The sequence below is a fragment of the Caretta caretta genome, chromosome 20 (genome assembly GCF_965140235.1).
Source record: "Caretta caretta isolate rCarCar2 chromosome 20, rCarCar1.hap1, whole genome shotgun sequence".
Taxonomy (NCBI): domain Eukaryota; kingdom Metazoa; phylum Chordata; order Testudines; family Cheloniidae; genus Caretta; species Caretta caretta.
In genome coordinates, this window is record NC_134225.1 from 1,040,316 (window position 1) to 1,061,622 (window position 21,307).

Consider the following 21,307-nt stretch of genomic DNA (forward strand, 5'->3'; position numbering starts at 1 on the left):
GCGGCCCCGGCGGCGCTGCTCGCTCGCGCTCGGTGTCTCGCGCTGGCCGGGCCCGGACGGGAGCGAGGCTGCGGCGGTTGCTATGGCGGAGTCGGCTCGCGCTGCCTGCCCCTTCCCGCGCGCCCCGCTGCCGGCGGCCGCGCTCGCGCTGCTCCTGCTGCTGCTGCTGGGCGGGCCCGGGGGAGCCCGGGGTGAGTGGGGGCCGGGCCCGGTCCGGGGGGGCCTCTGGCGGGGGGGCCCCTCTGGCGGGGGGGCCGGGCTCGTCCCTGGCGGGGCCGTGGCTGGGGTCGGCGGGGGGCGCCCCTTCCGCCGGGCGCTTGAGGGAGCGGCGCGGCGCGCGTTTTGCTGGCGGGGCTGCTGGGTTGCGGGGCTGGGAACTGAGGAAGGTGTTGCCTGGGGGGGTGGGACGGAGGGGGGCGGTGGGGAAGGAACGGGGTCTGTGCCCCCTGGGGGGGATGGGAGGGGGGCTGGTGTCGCCTCCCGCGGGGGGGGATGGGATGGGATGGGGGGAGGGGGGCTGGTGTCGTCTCCCGCGGGGGGGGGATGGGATGGGGGGAGGGGGGTTGGTGTCGCCTCCCGCGGGGGATGGGAGGGGGGTTGGTGTCGCCTCCCGCGGGGGGGGGATGGGATGGGATAGGGGGAGGGGGGCTGGTGTCGCCTCCCGCGGGGGGGGGATGGGATGGGATAGGGGGAGGGGGGTTGGTGTCGCCTCCCGCGGGGGGGGGGGATGGGATGGGGGGAGGGGGGCTGGTGTCGCCTCCCGCGGGGGGGGGATGGGATGGGGGGAGGGGGGCTGGTGTCGCCTCCCGCGGGGGGGGGGATGGGATGGGATAGGGGGAGGGGGGTTGGTGTCGCCTCCCGCGGGGGGGGGGGATGGGATGGGGGGAGGGGGGCTGGTGTCGCCTCCCGCGGGGGGGGGATGGGATGGGATAGGGGGAGGGGGGTTGGTGTCGCCTCCCGCGGGGGGGGGGGATGGGATGGGATAGGGGGAGGGGGGCTGGTGTCGCCTCCCGCGGGGGGGGGATGGGATGGGATAGGGGGAGGGGGGCTGGTGTCGCCTCCCGCGGGGGGGGGATGGGATGGGATAGGGGGAGGGGGGCTGGTGTCGCCTCCCGCGGGGGGGGGATGGGATGGGATAGGGGGAGGGGGGCTGGTGTCGCCTCCCGCGGGGGGGGGATGGGATGGGATAGGGGGAGGGGGGTTGGTGTCGCCTCCCGCGGGGGGGGGATGGGATGGGATAGGGGGAGGGGGGTTGGTGTCGCCTCCCGCGGGGGGGGGGGATGGGATGGGGGGAGGGGGGTTGGTGTCGCCTCCCGCGGGGGGGGGGATGGGATGGGGGGTTGGTGTCGCCTCCCGCGGGGGGGGGGATGGGATGGGATAGGGGGAGGGGGGTTGGTGTCGCCTCCCGCGGGGGGGGGATGGGATGGGATAGGGGGAGGGGGGTTGGTGTCGCCTCCCGCGGGGGGGGGGGATGGGATGGGGGGAGGGGGGTTGGTGTCGCCTCCCGCGGGGGGGGGATGGGATGGGGGGAGGGGGGTTGGTGTCGCCTCCCGCGGGGGGGGGATGGGATGGGATAGGGGGAGGGGGGCTGGTGTCGCCTCCCGCGGGGGGGGGATGGGATGGGATAGGGGGAGGGGGGCTGGTGTCGCCTCCCGCGGGGGGGGGATGGGATGGGATAGGGGGAGGGGGGTTGGTGTCGCCTCCCGCGGGGGGGGGATGGGATGGGATAGGGGGAGGGGGGTTGGTGTCGCCTCCCGCGGGGGGGGGGATGGGATGGGGGGAGGGGGGTTGGTGTCGCCTCCCGCGGGGGGGGGATGGGATGGGGGGAGGGGGGTTGGTGTCGCCTCCCGCGGGGGGGGGGATGGGATGGGGGGAGGGGGGTTGGTGTCGCCTCCCGCGGGGGGGGGATGGGATGGGGGGAGGGGGGTTGGTGTCGCCTCCCGCGGGGGGGGGGATGGGATGGGGGGTTGGTGTCGCCTCCCGCGGGGGGGGGATGGGATGGGGGGTTGGTGTCGCCTCCCGCGGGGGGGGGGATGGGATGGGGGGTTGGTGTCGCCTCCCGCGGGGGGGGGGATGGGATGGGGGGTTGGTGTCGCCTCCCGCGGGGGGGGGGATGGGATGGGGGGTTGGTGTCGCCTCCCGCGGGGGGGGGATGGGATGGGGGGTTGGTGTCGCCTCCCGCGGGGGGGGGGGATGGGATGGGGGGTTGGTGTCGCCTCCCGCGGGGGGGGGGGGGATGGGATGGGGGGTTGGTGTCGCCTCCCGCGGGGGGGGGGGCGATGGGATGGGGGGTTGGTGTCGCCTCCCGCGGGGGGGGGGGATGGGATGGGGGGTTGGTGTCGCCTCCCGCGGGGGGGGGGGATGGGATGGGGGGTTGGTGTCGCCTCCCGCGGGGGGGGGGGGGGGATGGGATGGGGGGTTGGTGTCGCCTCCCGCGGGGGGCATGTCTGTGTGGGGAGGGGATTGCGGACCCTGGCTCGGCTTTCGCAGGGGAGAGGTGGGGATAGGACAGAGCGGCTGGGTAGATCCAGTATTGAGTGGAGGGAGCCCAATTCTCATGGCGGTTCGGGAGGTGCAGCTCTAGGCGCAGGCTCTGGAGCCCGCTCTTCGAGAGGCTGGCAGGAGACTGATGGGCGGTGGGGACTGAGGGTACTTTGCAAGGGGCAGTTTGGGGAGCTGCGTGGCCTAGGTAGGTGATAGGGGAATTGGATGTGTCACGGGGTTTGTGTGTGTATTGGGGGACCTTCCGTGAAGGTATAGGCTCCCCTCTTTGTGGTGGGGAGGTTTGGAGTGCTCCTTTTGTGTCTCAGGAAGCATAGAAGGGAAATGAAGATTTATAGGCCTCAGCCCCCCTAATCTCCCATGGTAATCTTCATTCAGGGTGTGGAAAAATGCTTCACCAGCAGGATTACCCTCTCTTAGAGAGTAGGGGAATTTGGGGAGCTGTGCAGGGGATGGATGGGTTCTCTTGTCCTCAGTGGACAGATGTTTGTGGGTAGGAGACTCCTTCTACCTCATATTGTTGGCTAGTGGTGTCTCAGAATTGTCTCTGTCTTTGATCTATGGAATTTCTAGGGATTGTGTTGCCTTGGGTTATGGAGTCCGTGTGGTGACCCATCAGGATTGATGCATGAAGAGAGAGAGGGGTGCTGGTATCTGGGAGTACCACCATGTTCCTCTAGCATCTGTGCAGAGTGTGTGGGGTGGTCTGATTGTTATGCAAATAAAGGTGCACAGCATCTTTATTTTGTTAGGAATTAAAATGAGAGGTTTTAATATTATTTCCCTTGAATTATATTTTAAAATCGCTCCTCTCCAAAGCCTCACACTCCTGGGTACCAGCTCCCAGTAATTGTAGGAGAAGTAGTACCTTTGAAGAGGGGGCCAGAAGCTTCCAAACCACTTTCAGTACTACAACATTTGTAAATGTCCACTATGGGGCTGGAGGAAACATATTCTCAGTTGTTGTTTCTGTGTGGTCTTATCAGTTATTACTGCTTCTTTTAACTGTTGGGGATCCTTGTACTTAAGGCCAAGTGCTGCTGCTTTGATTTTAAAAAATAAACAAACTGAAACTTGTGCTGGTGAAAGGCATCAGCTTGACTAGGCTGAAGATGGATGTCTTCCTTCTGTTTATTCACTGAGTTAGTGTCGGGCTACCTTTCCTACCAATCTGCCTCAGCCCTGGATGCCTCTAAGCTTGGGGCAGAGGGTAGCTGCTTCTTCATGGCCCATTCAGTCCTTGGCCTCTGGAAAATTGCCCACGAGAATGTTAATAGGGATAGAGTATGCATCCAATGAAGTGAGCTGTAGCTCCGAAAGCTTATGCTCAAATAAATTGGTTAGTCTCTAAGGTGCCACAAGTACTCCTTTTCTTTTTGTTAACCGGGATAGCTGCTTGTGTAATTTGAACAGGTGTCCAATGAGAATTGAGACCCACAGCTCATTTTGCCTATGTCAGATTGTAAAACTTTGTGTCTTTACTGGCTCAGATATGTGTTGCTAACCTGGGAAGCAGCAGATAATATATTTGACATTTCTAATGAAATTGCTGTTAATATAGATGCATTTGGGTAGAGAATAGGTATATGATTTTTTTTTTAAACTCAGAATGACATAGCCTTAGAAATTTGCATCAGCCACCCCTTTTGAAAGCCATCAAAGATCTAGGTGAGGTTCCCCTCTCAGTTCTGTTCTGAAATCTTCATCTTGCATAAAGTTTGTGTATATAAAAATAAACAGGAAATTGATAATTGAGTTCCTGTGTTTTGTGGAAATTAAGCTGATTATCTGTAGCTTTGATATTGTACTTTCTATAGCTGGCTAATGTTTCCATTAAGCATCTTTTGTGTTTTCATTCACACTGTGTGTGAAAGGTGTCAGTGCAGTATGGTCTTGTGGACAGGGAAGAAGGTGAGAGTAGGTCCTGGTGTTTGTGGAAGGATAGTTATGTGAACAAGCAACTAATTCTGTAGAACAGTGCAAATAGGTTATAGGAGACAGTCTTTCTGGGTGGAATAAGAAATGGTGGGGAGTGTAGAATCTGTTGGCTGCTTAAGAATCCATTATGTAAACTCCATGTGCCTTAACAAACAAGGTCTCAGAAGCTTTCCGTTGCACCCTATATGTGTTTTACTTGAGAGTCGAACAGCTTCCTGTTTCATTGTGTATTGTAAAAAGATCCTAGTTCACACAGCATTTTGAAGATGTAAAGTGCTATTTGCATTAGTAAATAAGACTTACAAAAAACGCCCTCCTTCTCCCTCCTGGTTATCGCTGTAGTGTAGCGTTATGTGGGATTTTTTGTTTGTTTCCTTTAAAGCACTAAAATGTTTTGCAGTGAACTGTCTTCCACAGGTAGATCCTGTGACTAACACCTGCTTAAAATATATATTTACCCAATTAAATCAGACTAGCTCTGAATAGTACATAATTCATATTTTAGAACTTTCCAAGAAAGATTTTTTTTTTATAACTGGAAATTAAAAACTGGCCAACAGGCATTCATGAACTCTCTTATACCACTTGGCCAGACGACTCAGACCTTTTTTTTTTCTGTAGGTACGAAATCTGTTGCCAGCAGTGGATGCACCGGAAACCATTATTGCGAAAGGAGTAAAGTGAAACGTCAGTTGTGTAATAGCAAACAAAGTTCACAGGGTGTCAACTAGTGGGAATGGTTTCTCTCCATGTGTCCAGGGAGTAGTTATCAGAGTGAAACAATTGAATTAAGTTCTCTTTTGTTTGTGGATTCCAATGGAGTAAGCTGTGATGGGGGGAATTTCTGTGATGAAACCCCCACTAATAGTGAATATTGTAAGTCAGGTCATGGAGTGTGGGTAGATGTGCAGTGGTAGGATGGCTCTTTGGTCCTATTTATTTCAGGAATAACCTTGTTATTTAGACTCACAAAAGACATGCTTGTAAGTAGGCCCAGAGGCTTAGGCAACAATGATAAACAATATTTTTTAGTATATCACATCAATAACTGTCAGAGCTTGGGCCCTAAGAACTGTCAGTGACTGATGAACATCTTTGCTTTTTGCTATAGAACTGACTTTTAGAAGAAGCTTTCCTAATACTGGTTTCAGAGTAACAGCTGTGTTAGTTTGTATTCGCAAAAAGAAAAGGAGTACTTGTGGCACCTTAGAGATTAACCAATTTATTTGAGCATAAGCTTTTGTGAGCTGCAGCTCACTTCTGCATTTTCCACAGTATGCATCCGATGAAGATCTTTTTATACACACACAGCATTTTTTCATGCTTTGTGTGTATAAAAAGATCTTCTACACTTTCCACAGTATGCATCCAATGAAGTGAGCTGTAGCTCACGAAAGCTTATGCTCAAATAAATTGGTTAGTCTCTAAGGTGCCACAAGTACTCCTTTTCTTTTTCCTAATACTGAAGCATGGATTTGGGCTTCATTAACTAATTTTACATTAAATTTTACTTTAAAATTTGTTATGAGAACAGTAAGCTTAAACAGGTGTCAAGGCTTGAGTGGGGGGTGGGAACACAGCTCCAGCATTTGTTTTCTGACTTGAAGAGCAGCAATCAGAGACATCAGGACTTATTTTAATTAACATTAAATGTATTCAAATAGCAATGAATTGAAGTGAATTGAAATAAGTGAAAAGAAGTGAATTGAAATAAGTCAGTCCACTCAGAGGCGGTCACTTTGTGTAATAGAGTTTGGTACTGCACAGTGACAACTGGTCGCTGTAATAGAAAGTGCATGCCAACTGCATTTTTCCCCTGTATGTTTTCTGTTCAGTAGTATTGCTTTAATATCCAATTCAGCCTCTGTCAGAGTACTGTAGCCAGCTTCTGGTGGGTGTATGCACCCAGTTTTTTTGTTGGCCCCTTTTATTTCTAACTTGGTGTAAGGTCTAGTTTCTACAGAATTTTTCATATTATCCAGAAAATTATTTCAGCATTAACTAGTAGTTACAAAGTAAAATGTAAAATTAATAGCAATTGGAAAGCAGATTTAAGAAACAATGGAAAGGGACAAGAGACATTTGCAGGTGAGATCTGGAAGTAGATGGAAAGTTGATGAGGCACCAGAATGTAGGAAGGCTGTTCCAAATGGTGGTATCAACAGAAGAGAAGGCTCTTGCACCAATCCTGTCATGATTGCGTCCTCTGTTCTACCACACACTTGCTGGAAGAGTAAAGAAACAAGTAAAGTAAAGTAGGCTGGAATGGATGGGTGTAAAAAAAATTTGTTTCAGAATTGAGTTCTAATGTGGAACAAGTGAGGTGGCGTGATGTGCTGCTGTTTCATAGTATGTGAGAAGGGGTGAGCAGCAGCATTCTGTACCTACCAGACTCTAGAACTTGGACTTGGTAATGCCGCCTGCTCTGGGCAAAGAGTTTGTGTCAGGATGAAAGTAGTGGGATGTATCAGGAGCTAGCATGAACATGAGCTTGATTTTTAGACTGATTTTCTGTACTCTTAAATTTAAAACAACAAAGTGTCTTCTGCCTAGTTGTTGGATAACTTTAACAAGGTCTGGCCAACTCGATGACAAAGTGACCAAAATTTTATCTGGCATAATTGTCTCATTGATTTGAACACTGGGTTTTAGCAAAGTGTAGTCAAATTTTGCAGTCTATTAGATTAGTCTTGAGTATCCCTTGTCCTTATGTTTTGAGAATGAAACCCTCATTGTGTCCTTGAACAGCCACTAGACTTGAGGCCACTGTCATCCTGCCCCATGCATGACACAGATGGGTGTCCTGCAATTTATGCATGGGACTGACAGATAGGAAAGATGGATTCTGTTCCTAGTTCTGCAGTGGACTCACTGACCTTGGGCAAGTCAGTTACAAGTGACACATTGATTCTGTGTCCAATTTTTGTTTCATTGTAGTGTATAGTGAAGGCCTGAAAGGCACTTATTTCTTTCTCTGATGTGCATGCATGCATACATGCATACATGCCTCTCCATCATAAAATATAAAGAAGCAACAGAGGGCACAAACCTTTGTTTTCTTTGCAGGTCAACTTTAGCCTGTGTGCTTCAGTTTGCTGGAGTGGGTGGGAAACCGTGATAGTAAAGGCCTGCTTACCTCATACAGATACTGTGAGGCTTAATTCTTTTAGTAGGCATTCTAGAGTAGATAAGGTTCCAGTGATTGCTGGTGTGTTAGCCCTCGTGTTATGTAGATACGGTCTGAGAATTGACATCCTTATTAAAACAAAAGGAGTACTAGTGGCACCTTAGAGACTAACCAATTTGAGCATAAGCTTTCGTGAGCTACAGCTCACTTCATCGGATGCATTCAGTGGAAAATACAGTGAGGAGATTTATATACACACAGAACATGAAAAAATGGGTGTTATGGGTGTTTGCGAATACAGACTAACACGGTTGCTACTCTGAAACCTATCCTTATTAAAATGCTGCAAGAGCCTTGTCTACACTAGCCCTCTCCTTGGTGGAACTACATTAGCAAAAAAGAGTAGAGTAGACCTGTTGGCAGGATTGACAAAACAATCCTGCCAATACCAGGGATGGCACTGCTGCTGCCCATAAAATCATAGAAGTGTAGGACTCAAAGGGATCTTAATAGGTCATCTAGTTCAGTCCTTTTGCTGAGATAGGACTAAGCATTATCTAGACCATCCCTGCCAGGTGTTTGTCTAACCTGTTCTTGAAAACCTCCAGTGATTGAGATTCCCTAGGTATTTTGTTCCAGTGCTAAACTACCCTTACAGTCATCAAGTTTTTCCTAATGTCTAACCTAAATCTGCCTTGCTGCGGTTTAAGTCCATTACTACTTATCCACTGAAGACAGGACAAGAACAGCTTATCACCCTCTTTTTTCTTTTATAACCTTTTTTGTACTTCATGGGTTTCAAACACGTGGCCCACGGAGTTATTTCCTGTGGCCCTCCATAGCTCCCCCGCCTTCACCCCCCCCAAGCGCACTGCGTCCCCACTCCTCTGCCTGCCTACCTCCCAGTGCTTCCCGCTGCCAAACAGCTGTTTGATGGTGCTTAGGACTTTCCGCGGGGAGGAGCGGGGACATGGTGTGCTCAAGGAAAGAGGTGGAGAAGAGGCGGGGTGGAGATTTGGGGAAGGGGTGGGAATAGGGACAGGGAGGGGGTGGGAAGGAGTGGGGCCTCAGGGAAGGGGCAGGGGTCTTTTGTATCTTTGTATGAAACAGTGTCAGCGATGCAGCCCTCGGGCCAATGTACTAGTCCTCATGTGGCCCACATGGTGATTTGAGTTTGAGATCCCTGATGTACTTGAAGACTGTTGTGTCCCCCCTCTTCCTCTTCTCCAAGCTAAACAAGCCCAATTTTTTCACTCTTTCCTTGTAGGTCATGTTTTCTAGACCTTTAGTCATTGTTCTTGCTCTCCTTTTGGACTTTCTCCAAAAAAGTGTCCACATCTTTCCTGAAATGTGGTGCCCAGTGCTGCACGCAGTACTCCAGTTGAGGCCTCATCAGCACTGGGTAGAGAGGAAGAATTCTTGTCTTGCTTACAACTTCCTGCTGATACATCCCAAAACAATGTTTGCTTTTTTTGCTACAGTATTACATTGACAACTCCCATTTAGTTTCTGATCTTTCTAACCCTCAGATCCTTTTCTGTAGTATTCCTTCCTAGGCAGTCATTTCCCATTTTGTATTTGTGGAATTGATTATTCCTTTCTAAGTGTGGTATTTTACATTTGTCCTTATTGAATTTCATCTTGTTTATTTCAGACCATTTCTCCAGTTTGTCAAGATCATTTTGAATTCTAATCCTGTCCTCTGAAGTGCTTGCAGCCTCTCCCAGCCTGGTATCATCTGCCATCTTTCTGTCTCAAGAGTGGTGGTGTTTCTGCCTAGATCGTTCAGTCCTCCTGAGAACACGAGAGTTGTTGCACAGAGCCCACCAGTTCCAGCAGTGCTGCTAAAGCTCTTGATTAAAATTCCTTTCATAAACCAAGTGATAAAAAGGGAGGATTCCTTAACTCGCTATTAAATCTTCCTGTTGCAGTGTTGATTGACTGCCCGTGTGCAATTAAAAAAAAAAGTAATGAGGAATGGAACTGGAGGAGCTCCCCCACCCCTCCAATTCATGTCATGACCACCAGCATTCAGACTTGGATTAAATCACAGTGACAGTTCACTTCAGCATAAATACAGATCTGATCCATCTTTCAGAGTGAGAACAAAGCTTTCATTCTGAGGATCTGCAGCTTAATGTTACACTTGTTTAAACAGCTTCTTTAGGGTTGGGTTTGTCTTTGAGCAGAATGTCAAAAAGTCAGTGTACTGAACAGGTAGAACAGAATCCACTGCCAACTTCTATAGCACCTTTCATGCAAACTCATCCTAAGGCACTTTAGTGGAACTGAAGACACCAATTGTGTGAACTGTCACTTTTTCTTTTGTCCAGTCAATTTTCTTTAGCTCAGTCAATTCTTCTCTGTAAGTAGATTATATATTTTGCTCAATAAGAGCTTTTTCTTCAGAAAAAGATAGCTGTTAGTGTGAAAATTTCTTTTATTCAGTCATTTCTTCTTGCCCAAACATCCCCAGCTGCTCTCAGAATCTTGCTATGAAAGGAGCTTGTGTTCAGCTTTCAAATACCTGTTGGGTTTTGAACACTGTCCAAGGTGAAAGAATTGTAGTTTTTCTTTTAGAAATACTGGGTTTGGCTTCTGGTTTTATTGATGTAAGAAGAACTTTCACTTCTGGTTAATCAGAACTTGAAATGCTAGAACTGCACGAGTTGCCTTGTAATTCTGTTTGTCCTGGCATCCCTTAATTCTCCTATTTCCCTCCAGGCATCGATACAGAGAGGCCCTGGAAAACAGCCAATCGCCCAGGCCCTGGAAAACTGCATTTGAGTCGTTATTGCTGCAGTTCCTATAGTTGGCCAGTATGGGGCACTTGCAGAAGAACAATGTTTTAGCTGGCCATTTTGCTCTAGGGTAGCCGCATGTGTCTATATATGCGAGTACTGGACTTCTTCATAAAAGAGAAGGAGAGCCATTCAGAAATTTAGGAAGGGAAAGTAGTATAATGTTTGGAATGAGGGGTAGGAATTCAGATTCTATTCCCAGTTCTGGCACTGATTTGCTGTGTGGTCTGGGGCATTCTGCTTCCATTTACTTTTCTATAAAATGGAGTTAAAGGTCATCTGCTGCATAGGGATTGTTCAGCTGAATGTTTGCAAAGTTTGAGGTCCTCTAATGAAAGGTGCAATAGAAGTATGTACCTTTGTTCACTGAGAAATAACTTCCTTACTCTTGTACTGCTCCTTCTATTCTAAAGGTTCCCAGGATGTAAACACAAGAATCCCTTCACGTCATGTGCCACTAAAATGCACAGCCATCTCTGGTGAGGAGGTTTGCGGCCAAGCTGGACAATCAGCATGTGGACAGATCTTGACCAGCATCATTAGGGCGTACCCTTTTACTTCTAAAAAGTGAAATGCCACAGGAGCTCTAATTTCCAGTCAGAATGGAGCGGACCTATTTAAATATTTCCCTCCACTGTTGGAAACACAAACATCACAGCCTTGTAGCACCAGGGAACAAAACTAACTAGAAATAGAGTAAACCTGATGGCTTAGTTCTGTGTCCAAGCTGAGTTAAATGTAAAAGAGAAACAGCATGAATGTCGAAAAGTGTATTTAAATTCTCTGTTCATTATTAATCAGTCACTTATTGGTAACATAGTGAAGAAAGCATTTCCTAACAATTATATTTAATTGTCCTTTTAATGATACCTAAAGGATGGAATGTGCCCCTTCTGCTTTCTCTTCTCTACAATGTTTTTGTAACAACCCAGTAATAACAAACCTTGGTCTGCATGAGTACGGTCCTCAAAAGTGATTCACTTAGAATGAGACAGTATTCTAATGAGCGGTGGAAAATGATCGGGAACTCAGGTCTGTTTTGTCAAGCCAAACCTTAGCTGCTATTTTGCCTTTTTTATAATAAAAGCCGGTCCCCTTTCAGAAGCAGATTATAGAAACGATGCTTCTTGCCCATCTGAGAATAGTCCAGTCTTTAAGTCTTCAGTTTCTCTTTCCCACCCCTAATATAGAAGAGGCTTATGGATATCCCTGTGCTAGACCCAGAACAGAAATACTAAGTTATGTTTACCACTTATGAAGTACTCTTAGAAGTGACATTTCTTCCCATCATCTGTTTTTAGTATTTAACTGGTCTTCAATCTCTTGTACTATTTTACATTGTATAGCTCTTGGTTCACGTAAAAAGAGTAAACTGGATACTGAATCTAAATTGCTGTAGGTGCCTCTGAGGTGGAATATGACAGCTGTTTAATAACTCACAGCAACAGTTTGAAAGAGAAAATTAACAGTGGCCTTTTGGCACTTCAGGGAAAATAGAGGGACTTCTACTGTAATTATCCAAATTAGGGTTTAGCCACGACATTGGCTCAATGTGTGATGAAATTATCATGATCACAAGTGATCAGGACCTGTTCCGCATTCTTGTCCAGTACATTGGAGCTTTGGGTTCAGTGCTGATTCAGAAGGAGGAGATCCTTCTTGCGGCTCCCTGGATTTTCTTAGATGTCTTCTGTCACGGAGTCCCCAGGTGATGCTCTGGAACTGCTCCCTACAAAGCCAGTCAGGACTCTGGGGAAGTCTCCTCTCTGGGAGCAGCCTGTCTGCAGGACACACAGCTGACACAGCTTCCACCTTCCTGGGTCTGACCTTGGAGCATTCAGCATCCTCTGCCCCTCTGTGCGCTTCCCACAGCGAGTCTGCCCAGGCAGGCTCCTGGGGAAACCAGAGGGTCCTGCACTCCAACTTCGCAGTCAGACATGACTCTCAGCCAGCCAGTAAAACAGAAGATTTATTAGATGACGGGAACATGGTCTAACACAGAGCTTGTAGGTGCAGAGAACAGGACTCCTCAGCTGGGTCCATTTTGGGGGCCAGTGAGCCAGACAACCACGTCTGCACTTCACTCTATGTCCCCAGCCAGCCTCAAACTGACTCCCCCTCCAGCCCCTCCTCCTCTGGGCTTTGTCCCTGTCCCGGGCCAGGAGGTCACCAGATTCCTTTGTTCTCCAACCCTTTAACTCTCACCTTGCAGGGGGGAAGGGCCAGGCCATCAGGTGCCAGGAAACAGGGTGTCAGCCATTCTCTGTGTCCCGACCCCTGCACACACCTGCCCTCTAGGGCTCTGCAATGATCATACACCCTTACCCCACCCCCTAGATACTTAAGAACTGCCTAGGGGAAACTGAGGCACCCCCACAATATTCAGGGGAAACATTAAGAACAGTCCCGCTTTATCACATCTCTCCCGCCTTCGAGACCGAACTGAGCGGTGTCACTTTAGCCGGTGACCTGGGGAAGTTTTAACCCACCAATGTTCCCATGGATGCCCCAGCATCTCTCCCGTTCCTTGGTGGGAGTTACATCAGGCCCTTCCAGTTTCACGCCCTCCCTTAGGTCAAGGGTGGTCGATAACACTCGCATGCCACATGTGGGAAGGTTTATGCGGCCCGTGCCCTTTTGCCACCCCAAAACTCCCGGGGGTCAAACTGGGATTGGGTCTTCTCCCAGCGCTCCAGTCTGGAGGCCTGCAATTCGGGCTCTCTTGGTTAAGAGCCCCCATCTTGACCTGAGCCACATACTGTTCACTTACAGAACTAGCATGAGCACATTCCTTTCTCAACAACCTTGTTTCCCCAGCAAGCTGGCCAAACACAGCCACTTGGTTATAGGACTGTTCAACTTTCTTAACAGCTTTCACTCCATCTGAGACCTTCTCAAAGCTATCCACACTGGGTCTTTTAACAGGACAGTCAGTGGATCCATTCACAACAGAAAATTTCTGGCTAGTTCAGAACTGAAACTGTCTTGATTAAATCACTTTCACACCCTTCAGTTGCAGTAAACTGCTTGCAAAGACTCCATGAGGATTCCTTTCCCTAGGGGTTTTCTATGCAACAATTCACCCCTCATGGAAATTCTGCCCTTACCCTCTTTGCCTAGGGCTTGCTCTAAAGAAACACTTTCCTGAGCAACAACAGACTCTTTCTGGGTCTCACATCCAGAATCACATCTGGCCCATCAGATTCCTACACCATCCCCTTTCAGGCAAATTTACAGACTTCTGAGATAAAAGATTAGAAGCATTCTCCTTCCCTTTGCCACACACAAGTTCAGGAATCTCTTCCTTCTTGCTGCTGGTTTCCACACCCTCAGTAGGTAACACAATCAAATCACCTTTGTGCTCTCCTTGTGCCCTGGCTAGGATCTCACCCTGATTAAACAGAGTTGCTGCACCCTTTCCCAGCCACACACTAGCAACAGGCAAAATACAAGCACCAGAATTGTCTGGTCTCTGGGATTTTACATAGACACTAACTGGATGCGACCTAGTTACAGGGCCATTCTCCCGAGCAGGCACAAACTTAGGACCATTCCCTTCCTGGACTTCAGTTGAATCCAGAAGCAGCTCTGAGACAACTGCACTATTCTCAACCATCACAGGCTGAAAGGCCCCTTCTGTCTGCTCCACAGACAAAGAAGAGCCGGACACACTTTCTCCTTTACCAGACACCCAGCTTGGGATCTCTTTCCCCTTGTCCCAGCACACAAGGCTGTTCACAGACAACTGCTTGGAGGCCAGGGTAGCTCTCTCCATAGAGAAGTCAATACCCCTGACAGACGCAGGCACATTTCCTTCCCTGTCCCAATTCTCCAGCCAGGTAACAGGTAAGGTACAGGGACACTCAACTTCCACTCTCCTGCCTTCCCACACTGGTGACTAGACAAAGCCATCAGCTCACAGGCTGCCTAGGCTCATCCAAACTTTCCTTACCAAGCACCTTGCCACTCCCAACAGATAACCTGCCCTGCCTATGTCTCCCCCCGCTCAGCTGGGGTCTCAGCTCCCACTGCTCAGCGCTGTCCTTGCTGTCCCAGTGGGGGTAGGCAGTGAGCTTGCTGCTTTCCTCACTGCATCAGAGCCAGCATGAGCCCCCTCTCCAGTGTGCAAGGAGGTGGGGAGCATCTCTCTGTCCCACCCAGCCCCAGGGGTCTGGTTGCAGGCAGGCAGGAAGCCCAAGCCTAGCAGCTCCTCCCCACTGCCAGCCAGGTCATCTGCATTTTCACTGACCATTTCCCTCTCCGCCGATTGGTTCCCAGGATTCAAATTCAAACCCTTGGCCGTTACAGGAGCGGGGCCTGAATCCTGTCCCAAAGAGACAGTCACTCCCCAACAGGGTCTCCCAGCTGATATCCTGGAGAACCCCAAAGACCAGCCAGCCCCACCCCTCCTGGGTCTGCACAGGGATCCGGGCCATAGGCAGGGCGAGGGGCTTCATCCCTGGGACCCTCACCCAACTCACACAGCCCCTCAGCATCTGAGGCTGCACCACCCAGGGCCTGACAACAGTTCTCTCTTTCCCAGGATCTTGCCACCCCAGGAATGTCTCCCCATTGACCATCACCTTCCACTCCCACTGGAGGTCCGAGGGGCCTGACCCCAGGAGACTCCACACAGACATATAGGTTGGGACCAGGAGTGGGAGCCTGTCCACCTCCCCACCCATCTGGCTGATGGAGTCTATGGCCTTGGGACCCAGCAAGGGAGCTAGACACTGGGGCTTTTCCGCAGGGTCCCCCTGGTTCAAATAGCCAGCCTGCTCAAAGGCAGTGAGGTGGCATCCACATCCCCCACATCCAAATCCCCCCCATCCTTAACCAGGGGCAGCAATTTAGTCTCGAGGTTCCCTGCGGACTCAGCTCCAATCCCGTCCGTCTCCGATCCCTGGATGGGGAACCCGATCGTGAAGACCCTCGTCTGGTTGGGGACAGGAGTCTTAGAGATGCCTGGCTCCCACTCCAGCTGCTCCCAGATCCTGCTATAGCCCTATTTGGGGTCAGGAATCTGTTCCTTAGAGCGGTCATCCTCCTCCAGCTGCAAGATGAACTGTGCTTTGGTGAACTTTCCAACGCTCAACCCTCTCTTTCTGCACAGGGTTACAATGTCCTTCTTAAGGAGATGGTGACAGACCATCAATCCGCTCTTCCCAAGTTGTGGACTTACAGGCCTGTGTGCCTTCAGCTCCCCACGGTTTCCAGGGAGAACCCCTAGTATGCCAGCCCTTCTCGAGGTCACCATCTCTTTGCCAGGGTCGAGCTGCAGACTCCTCTGCCCCTTGGACTGCTCGCTGCAATCCCCAGGGGAACCCTGTTACTGCAAAAGTCCTTCTCTCCCAGGGCCAAGCCACAGGCTCCTCCACCCCTGAGACTAATCTTGACCTGGTTGGCTTGTTAAATCTGTTCATCCCCCCAAGATTGTATAACCGAAGGCTGAGCGTTCCATTGACACTTGAGGAAGGTGACATTGGAGTGTAGAAAGTGTAGTCCAGTGTAGTGATCTTTTTCATCCACAATATTTGTAAAGTGGGGGAGAAAATAAGCAGATGTGGGGGAGTTTGCTGTTGGAGTGGGGGAGAGTTAACTGCTGCTACTCATTTAGATACTTTAAATGTTACTTTAAATTTTCTGCCTTAAACCATCTCTGCAGCGAGTATGTACATGTTTCTGAATCCCTCCAGGTAGACGGGATCTGAAAGACGAAAGTAGTACATGATATGAAACAGTTCCCACCCTTCTCCATAACATGGTTAAATTCCCTTTTGTTTCCTAGCATGGCACTGGCTGGGGATTTGGCTGCAGCTTTTCAGGCAGCTTGAGAGAAATGGTGACAGCTGGGAGGGTGAGATGTGAGAGTCTGTCTTTGGAGTGTGCTTGGGTAAAGAGTGAAGGGGTCTTTATCAACAGCAAGAAGCCAGAAACGTATTTAACCTGAGAGAGTCTGTCAAATCAGAAAGCTGCTACTGAAGAATTGACTGACTCAGGAGAACATTAATAGGATGCAGAGCTTTTTGCCTCTTATCACCAATCTGAATGCAATCTTGGTTAGTAAAATCACATGTTAAGTCACTGAACAGTTGTCTGTTATGTGAAATGAGCTGGTGAGTGTCAGTCTAATCGGTAGTGGATGGATGTCCATGTTACAGTTGGGACACTAGTTTGTAATCTCAGTGGAGGCTGAAGAACTAAGGGCACAGAACTCTTCTCAGCCCTAGTGTGGCACCCCACCCCCTTGCTCCTGGGTCAAGTTTAGAACAAATTGGTGGAGTAGTATGCCTTGATGCAGAACCTATTCTAAGGAGTGACAGGTCTTGATATGCCAGCAGTGTCTTTAATGAATAATAAATTCAATTAGAAAAACTATTTCTGAACCTCGACTCATGAAGAGGGGAATGGCTTAATAATTAGATGCTACCAGAAAAACAGACCCAATTTTTCAGTCCCCCCTTGTTAGCAATTAAGACAGAGACCCAGCAGTTCTGAATATATTTGTCAGGAAATGGAATTGGCAGGATAGTTCCTCTCTAAGACCCTCATCTTTCAGATTTTGTGCACCATTTATAATTTAAGTGCCTCATTAGGGGGTGAGGGCTGGACTGGCCTAGTTCACGTTGGAAGACTCCAGCGTTGTTCAGTGGCAACTGTCTTCTGTAGCTGAATGCATGTTATCTATTGCATGGCCTGAAAGTTGATTAGATTATCATGGGTGGCTCTTTGTGTTATGGACCTAGAGGGGGATGGGGAAATCTACATTCCCCACTGCCTTCCAAAAAAACCCCAAACCCTCTCTTCCCTAGCTCCTTACTCTGTCTGAAACATTCAGCAAATATTATTGGTCCCTTTTAGAGCCAGTTCTGTCTCAGCAAAGCCTTAGAATAATCAGTGTCCTACCCAATGGTAGATGAGTTTCCCTGCTCACAGCTCTGGTCGGTTTCAAGGAGGTTTCTCTGTCCTGATTTCTGCAGCTTTGATCTGTTCATGCTCCAACTGCAATCAAGCAAACTCCACATGCAAAACAGATGGGGCTTGCATGGTCTCCATCTCCAACCTGGATGGAGTTGAGCACCACATCCGGACCTGCATCCCTAAAGCAGAGCTGATTCCTGCTGGAAAACCCTTCTATTGCCTGAGTTCAGAAGATCTGCGTAACACACATTGCTGCTATTCTGATTATTGCAACGAAATTGACCTAACAGTGCCCAGTGGTGAGTAAAGAAATCCTCTGTCATCTCATTGAAGATGTGGTATTGTCTAATAGTTAGAGCAGGGTTGGGAACCAGGACTCCTGAACCCTGTTCCTAGTTCTCCCACTAACTTGCTTTGTGAACATTGGCAATTCCTTCACATCTGCAAAAAGGGAATAGTGATGATCTACTTCACAGAGGGTTGTGAAGCAGTTTAAGATCCTCTGATAGGCAAAATATCAAATTGTACCATTCAGTTTGTAGGGTGAGAAGAAGCCTCTAAATTGGATTTTCTCTGATCTCCCCTTTGGTTCACCCACCTTCAAATGTTTGACGTGATCAAGACAGCATAAGTCTCCCACCTCATCAGCATTGCCCCTAGTGTCCCCCACAGAGTCCTTTGAAAATTAGGTTCTTTCTCCATGCTGCCACTCAGTCACGGATGTCCTGCCTCTGCCCAGTGCTCTAGGCCCAGGATGGCCTGAGGATAAGGAGCAGTCCCTGGGACTAGTCTGAGATCCCCCTTGTGGCATTGAGTGGTACTGGAGTCTGCTCTTTATCCGATAGAATTGCTTCCTGAGGGACTGAAACTCCTCTTTCAGTCATGAGCTCTGAGTGTGGTTTTACACTTCAGAGTAAAATGAGGGAGATGTTTGAACTCTGAGTGAGTGCAACAGAAACAGATCTGTCCTGGAATGAGGGTGCTGGAAGAAAACTGTCTTGTCAGAGTTCAAGGCCAGAAGGGACCACCACATTGTCTAATCTGACCTCCTGTAATGCTCGGCAACCCCACACTTAAACCCAACCACCTGTTCAGCCAGAGCCCTTGTGGCAGAGAAGGCACATGCAGCTTATCTCCCTCATTCTGGGCAGTTTCTCTGAGTTCTCATGAGTTGCAGAATGGTACCATCATCCATCAAGGTAGGAGGGGAATTCTATTTTGTCTGGTTAAAATCAACAACTGGTGAAGGATTTGAGCTAAAGACTCATTGGCTGTTACATGTGGGGGATAATTCCTTCCTCCTTCACTATAATTTTTATTAAGAAAGTTGGCTTTGATGGTAGCCAACTTACTGCTTTAGCCACATTGCTATGTGAAGGCAGTGACCAATTTATTTTGGGGGAAGGTGGGAAGGAATGCTTTGCATTGAGCTTAAGTGATCATCTAGCTGATTAGGCAGTAGTGACTGTGTTGAGAGGGAGCAACGCATCCAGGCCTAGGGCAGAAAGCTAGGTTAATCCAAGATGGAGCCTCCTGGGCAAGAATAAAAGGGAAGTTGAGGTGCAGGGGACCCCCCATAAACAAAGCTACCGTTCCTCATGTAAGGCGTATTCTGGGCTTAGATGGAAGATGCATTACAGACTGGTCTTCTGAAATTGTTTGGTTATAGTTTTTGGTTCCAAGATAGTCTCACTTCAGGACCTAAAATACACTATTATAAACCCTAAACTGAGCGCTCAACTGGGGTCATCAACTGCTTCTTGCAGCTGCAGTAAAAGTGATGACCTTCCTTATCTGTTGTTCCTACCCAGCCTGTTTACCTCTCCTGCTTTGGAATAGCTAGTGAATTTTGCTGCTTGGAGTGTCCTTTACAAGTTCTGAGACCGAGTTAAAGTAGTTCAGGCTGTAAGAGAAGGGGTTAGGGACTCTTGCCTACACGGTTTCGAGAATATATATATAAAGGAATCAGGTTGTGCTTAAAATGTTGTTTTTCCCTCCTCTCACTAAAGGTCATGTGAAAGAGAACGAACCTCAGTCTAGCTGGGGCCCTGTTGAGTTAGTAGCAGTGATTGCAGGGCCTGTCTTCCTTTTGTTTGTCGTCATGATCGTAGTGGTTTTCGTCTTTCATCACCACCAACGAGTTTATCACAATCGTCAGCGGTTGGACATGGAAGATCCCTCTTGTGAAATGTGTCTGTCCAAGGATAAGACTCTGCAAGATCTAGTTTATGATCTCTCCACTTCTGGCTCTGGCTCAGGTACTAAGCTGCTGTTGCTTTGGAAATAATAAATGGCATGTAATTGTAATGGAATCCTGTATTCTGAAGTGCTCATCGCCGTGGTATCAATGTTCTAATATAAGGCCATTGGCTATCCTTCCTTACGTACAGTCTGAGTTGTAATAGGTCACTGGTGTTTGTTCTAAATCCAATTGTACATTAGACAGTGAAGCCAGTGGCCCAATATCAGCACTTGGATACTTTGGGGATGGGAACTGTAGAATACATAAGAGATACTGTACTCTATCATCATTGAGTCATTTGGCATTTACATAAAGTAGTGTTTGTGGATTTCAGTATATAAAATCTAGATCATACCCAGGAAACAATTCCATCTACCTGTAAATGCAACATCAGATATAGCTGTCCCTGCTCTGTTGTGAATTTATGATACCTTCCCTTGACTCAGAATACAGTGCATCTGGTTCATGTGATTGGTGTTTGGTTCTGTACCATTTTTGAATTTTTAACAAACTTCACTGCACATCTACAAGTTACCAGCTTTCAAATGACACGATGGAGAAATGGCAGTGTCTCTACAGAAATTGCATCAGAGTTAGGAAACTAGTACATAGATTTTACATTTATATAGCACCCTTCAACCCAAAGAATCCTGAAGAAATGTGTAAATGAACTACCCACAAGGTTAACTTCCTGGGCACTTCCTGGGCTCTCTGGGGTGGAATTGTGTGGTTTAATAGCACACAACACTGTACAACAGGTTGGGACAAGAAATGAATTGTATATCCAGTCGACATTCTGCCTCTACAGATTGCCCCTGCAATGTAACTTACCCAAGTAGGCATTTGGTCAGGACATAAGCATTAAATTGTGTGTCTCATATGCAAAGTGCTGTGGAATCTTTAATGACCAGAGCTAGTCAGGACTCCAACGTTGTGTCTTACCTAAAAGACTGCACCTACATCAATGTAATAGCCCCTTAACAAATGCTGGGGTGTTGCTTATTTTAGTGCTGTCTCTGTCTTCAAACCAACTCCACTTCTTACATATAGCCTCTCGATGTTCCTTAGAGAACTTTCTCTCTGTGAGCACTGACTCTGCTCAGCTTACAGGATCTGATGGGGATCACAGCACAAGATGGTGTGCCAGGTCTTGGCCCAAAGTGATTTGGAACAGTTAAGAAATTGCAGGACTCTTGTGGTCTAAATCCACTGAGACTTTTTTAGGTCTGTATCAGTGTGTGTTGACTTACTGATTTCCTTGGCGAGAGAAAGCTAGCCATTTGATTTTGTTGCTGTTTTTGTGGTTTTGGTGATCTCCCACTACTGTTGAAAGACCTTACATGTTGGTCCTGTTGTAGCAGGTTCAGGGTAACTTTGGTTAGAAATTATATTTTCTCATCTTTTCACAAAGATGGTGCAACATGCATGTGATTGCTCAGATAATGTACTGATGAGTGCAGCAGAAGAACCTGTATAGAATAGTACTTCGAGTCCAGTCAGAATAACTGGTTTCAGAACACGGGGCAGGATTGTTCTCCAGAATATTGTCCACAGAATTTTGTTCTGAATAAAAACTGAGCCCACAGAGAAGCGTTTGGAAGTGGTCAGTGAATGACTGGCAATGGGGAGAGAACAATAACAATCAGATTCATATGTTGGAAGAAGGGCCAAGGATGAGAACGATCTTCTTTTCCGATCACTGTTCCCAAATCAGTTCTTGAGAGAGGGAGGCGAAATTTTCTAGTTGTGAAAACTTGTATTTGTGGGCCAAAGCGC

General features: G+C 48.5%; 1 protein-coding gene across 2 annotated transcripts in view; it reads left to right on the plus strand.

Moving 5' to 3' along the window:
- The window catches only part of ACVR1B (activin A receptor type 1B), a 29,509-nt gene continuing 8,202 nt past the window's right edge, over positions 1-21,307 (plus strand). Inside the window, exons 1-3 of one of the 2 annotated variants that reach the window (XM_048831753.2) lie at positions 1-191; positions 17,349-17,588; positions 19,299-19,547. In XM_048831753.2, the coding sequence (XP_048687710.1) occupies positions 83-191; positions 17,349-17,588; positions 19,299-19,547 (598 nt within the window). In that variant the 5' untranslated portion in view covers positions 1-82. Of the gene's footprint in view, positions 192-12,602; positions 16,428-17,348; positions 17,589-19,298; positions 19,548-21,307 lie in introns of those variants that run through there. The other variant, XM_048831754.2, reaches the window with a different exon arrangement.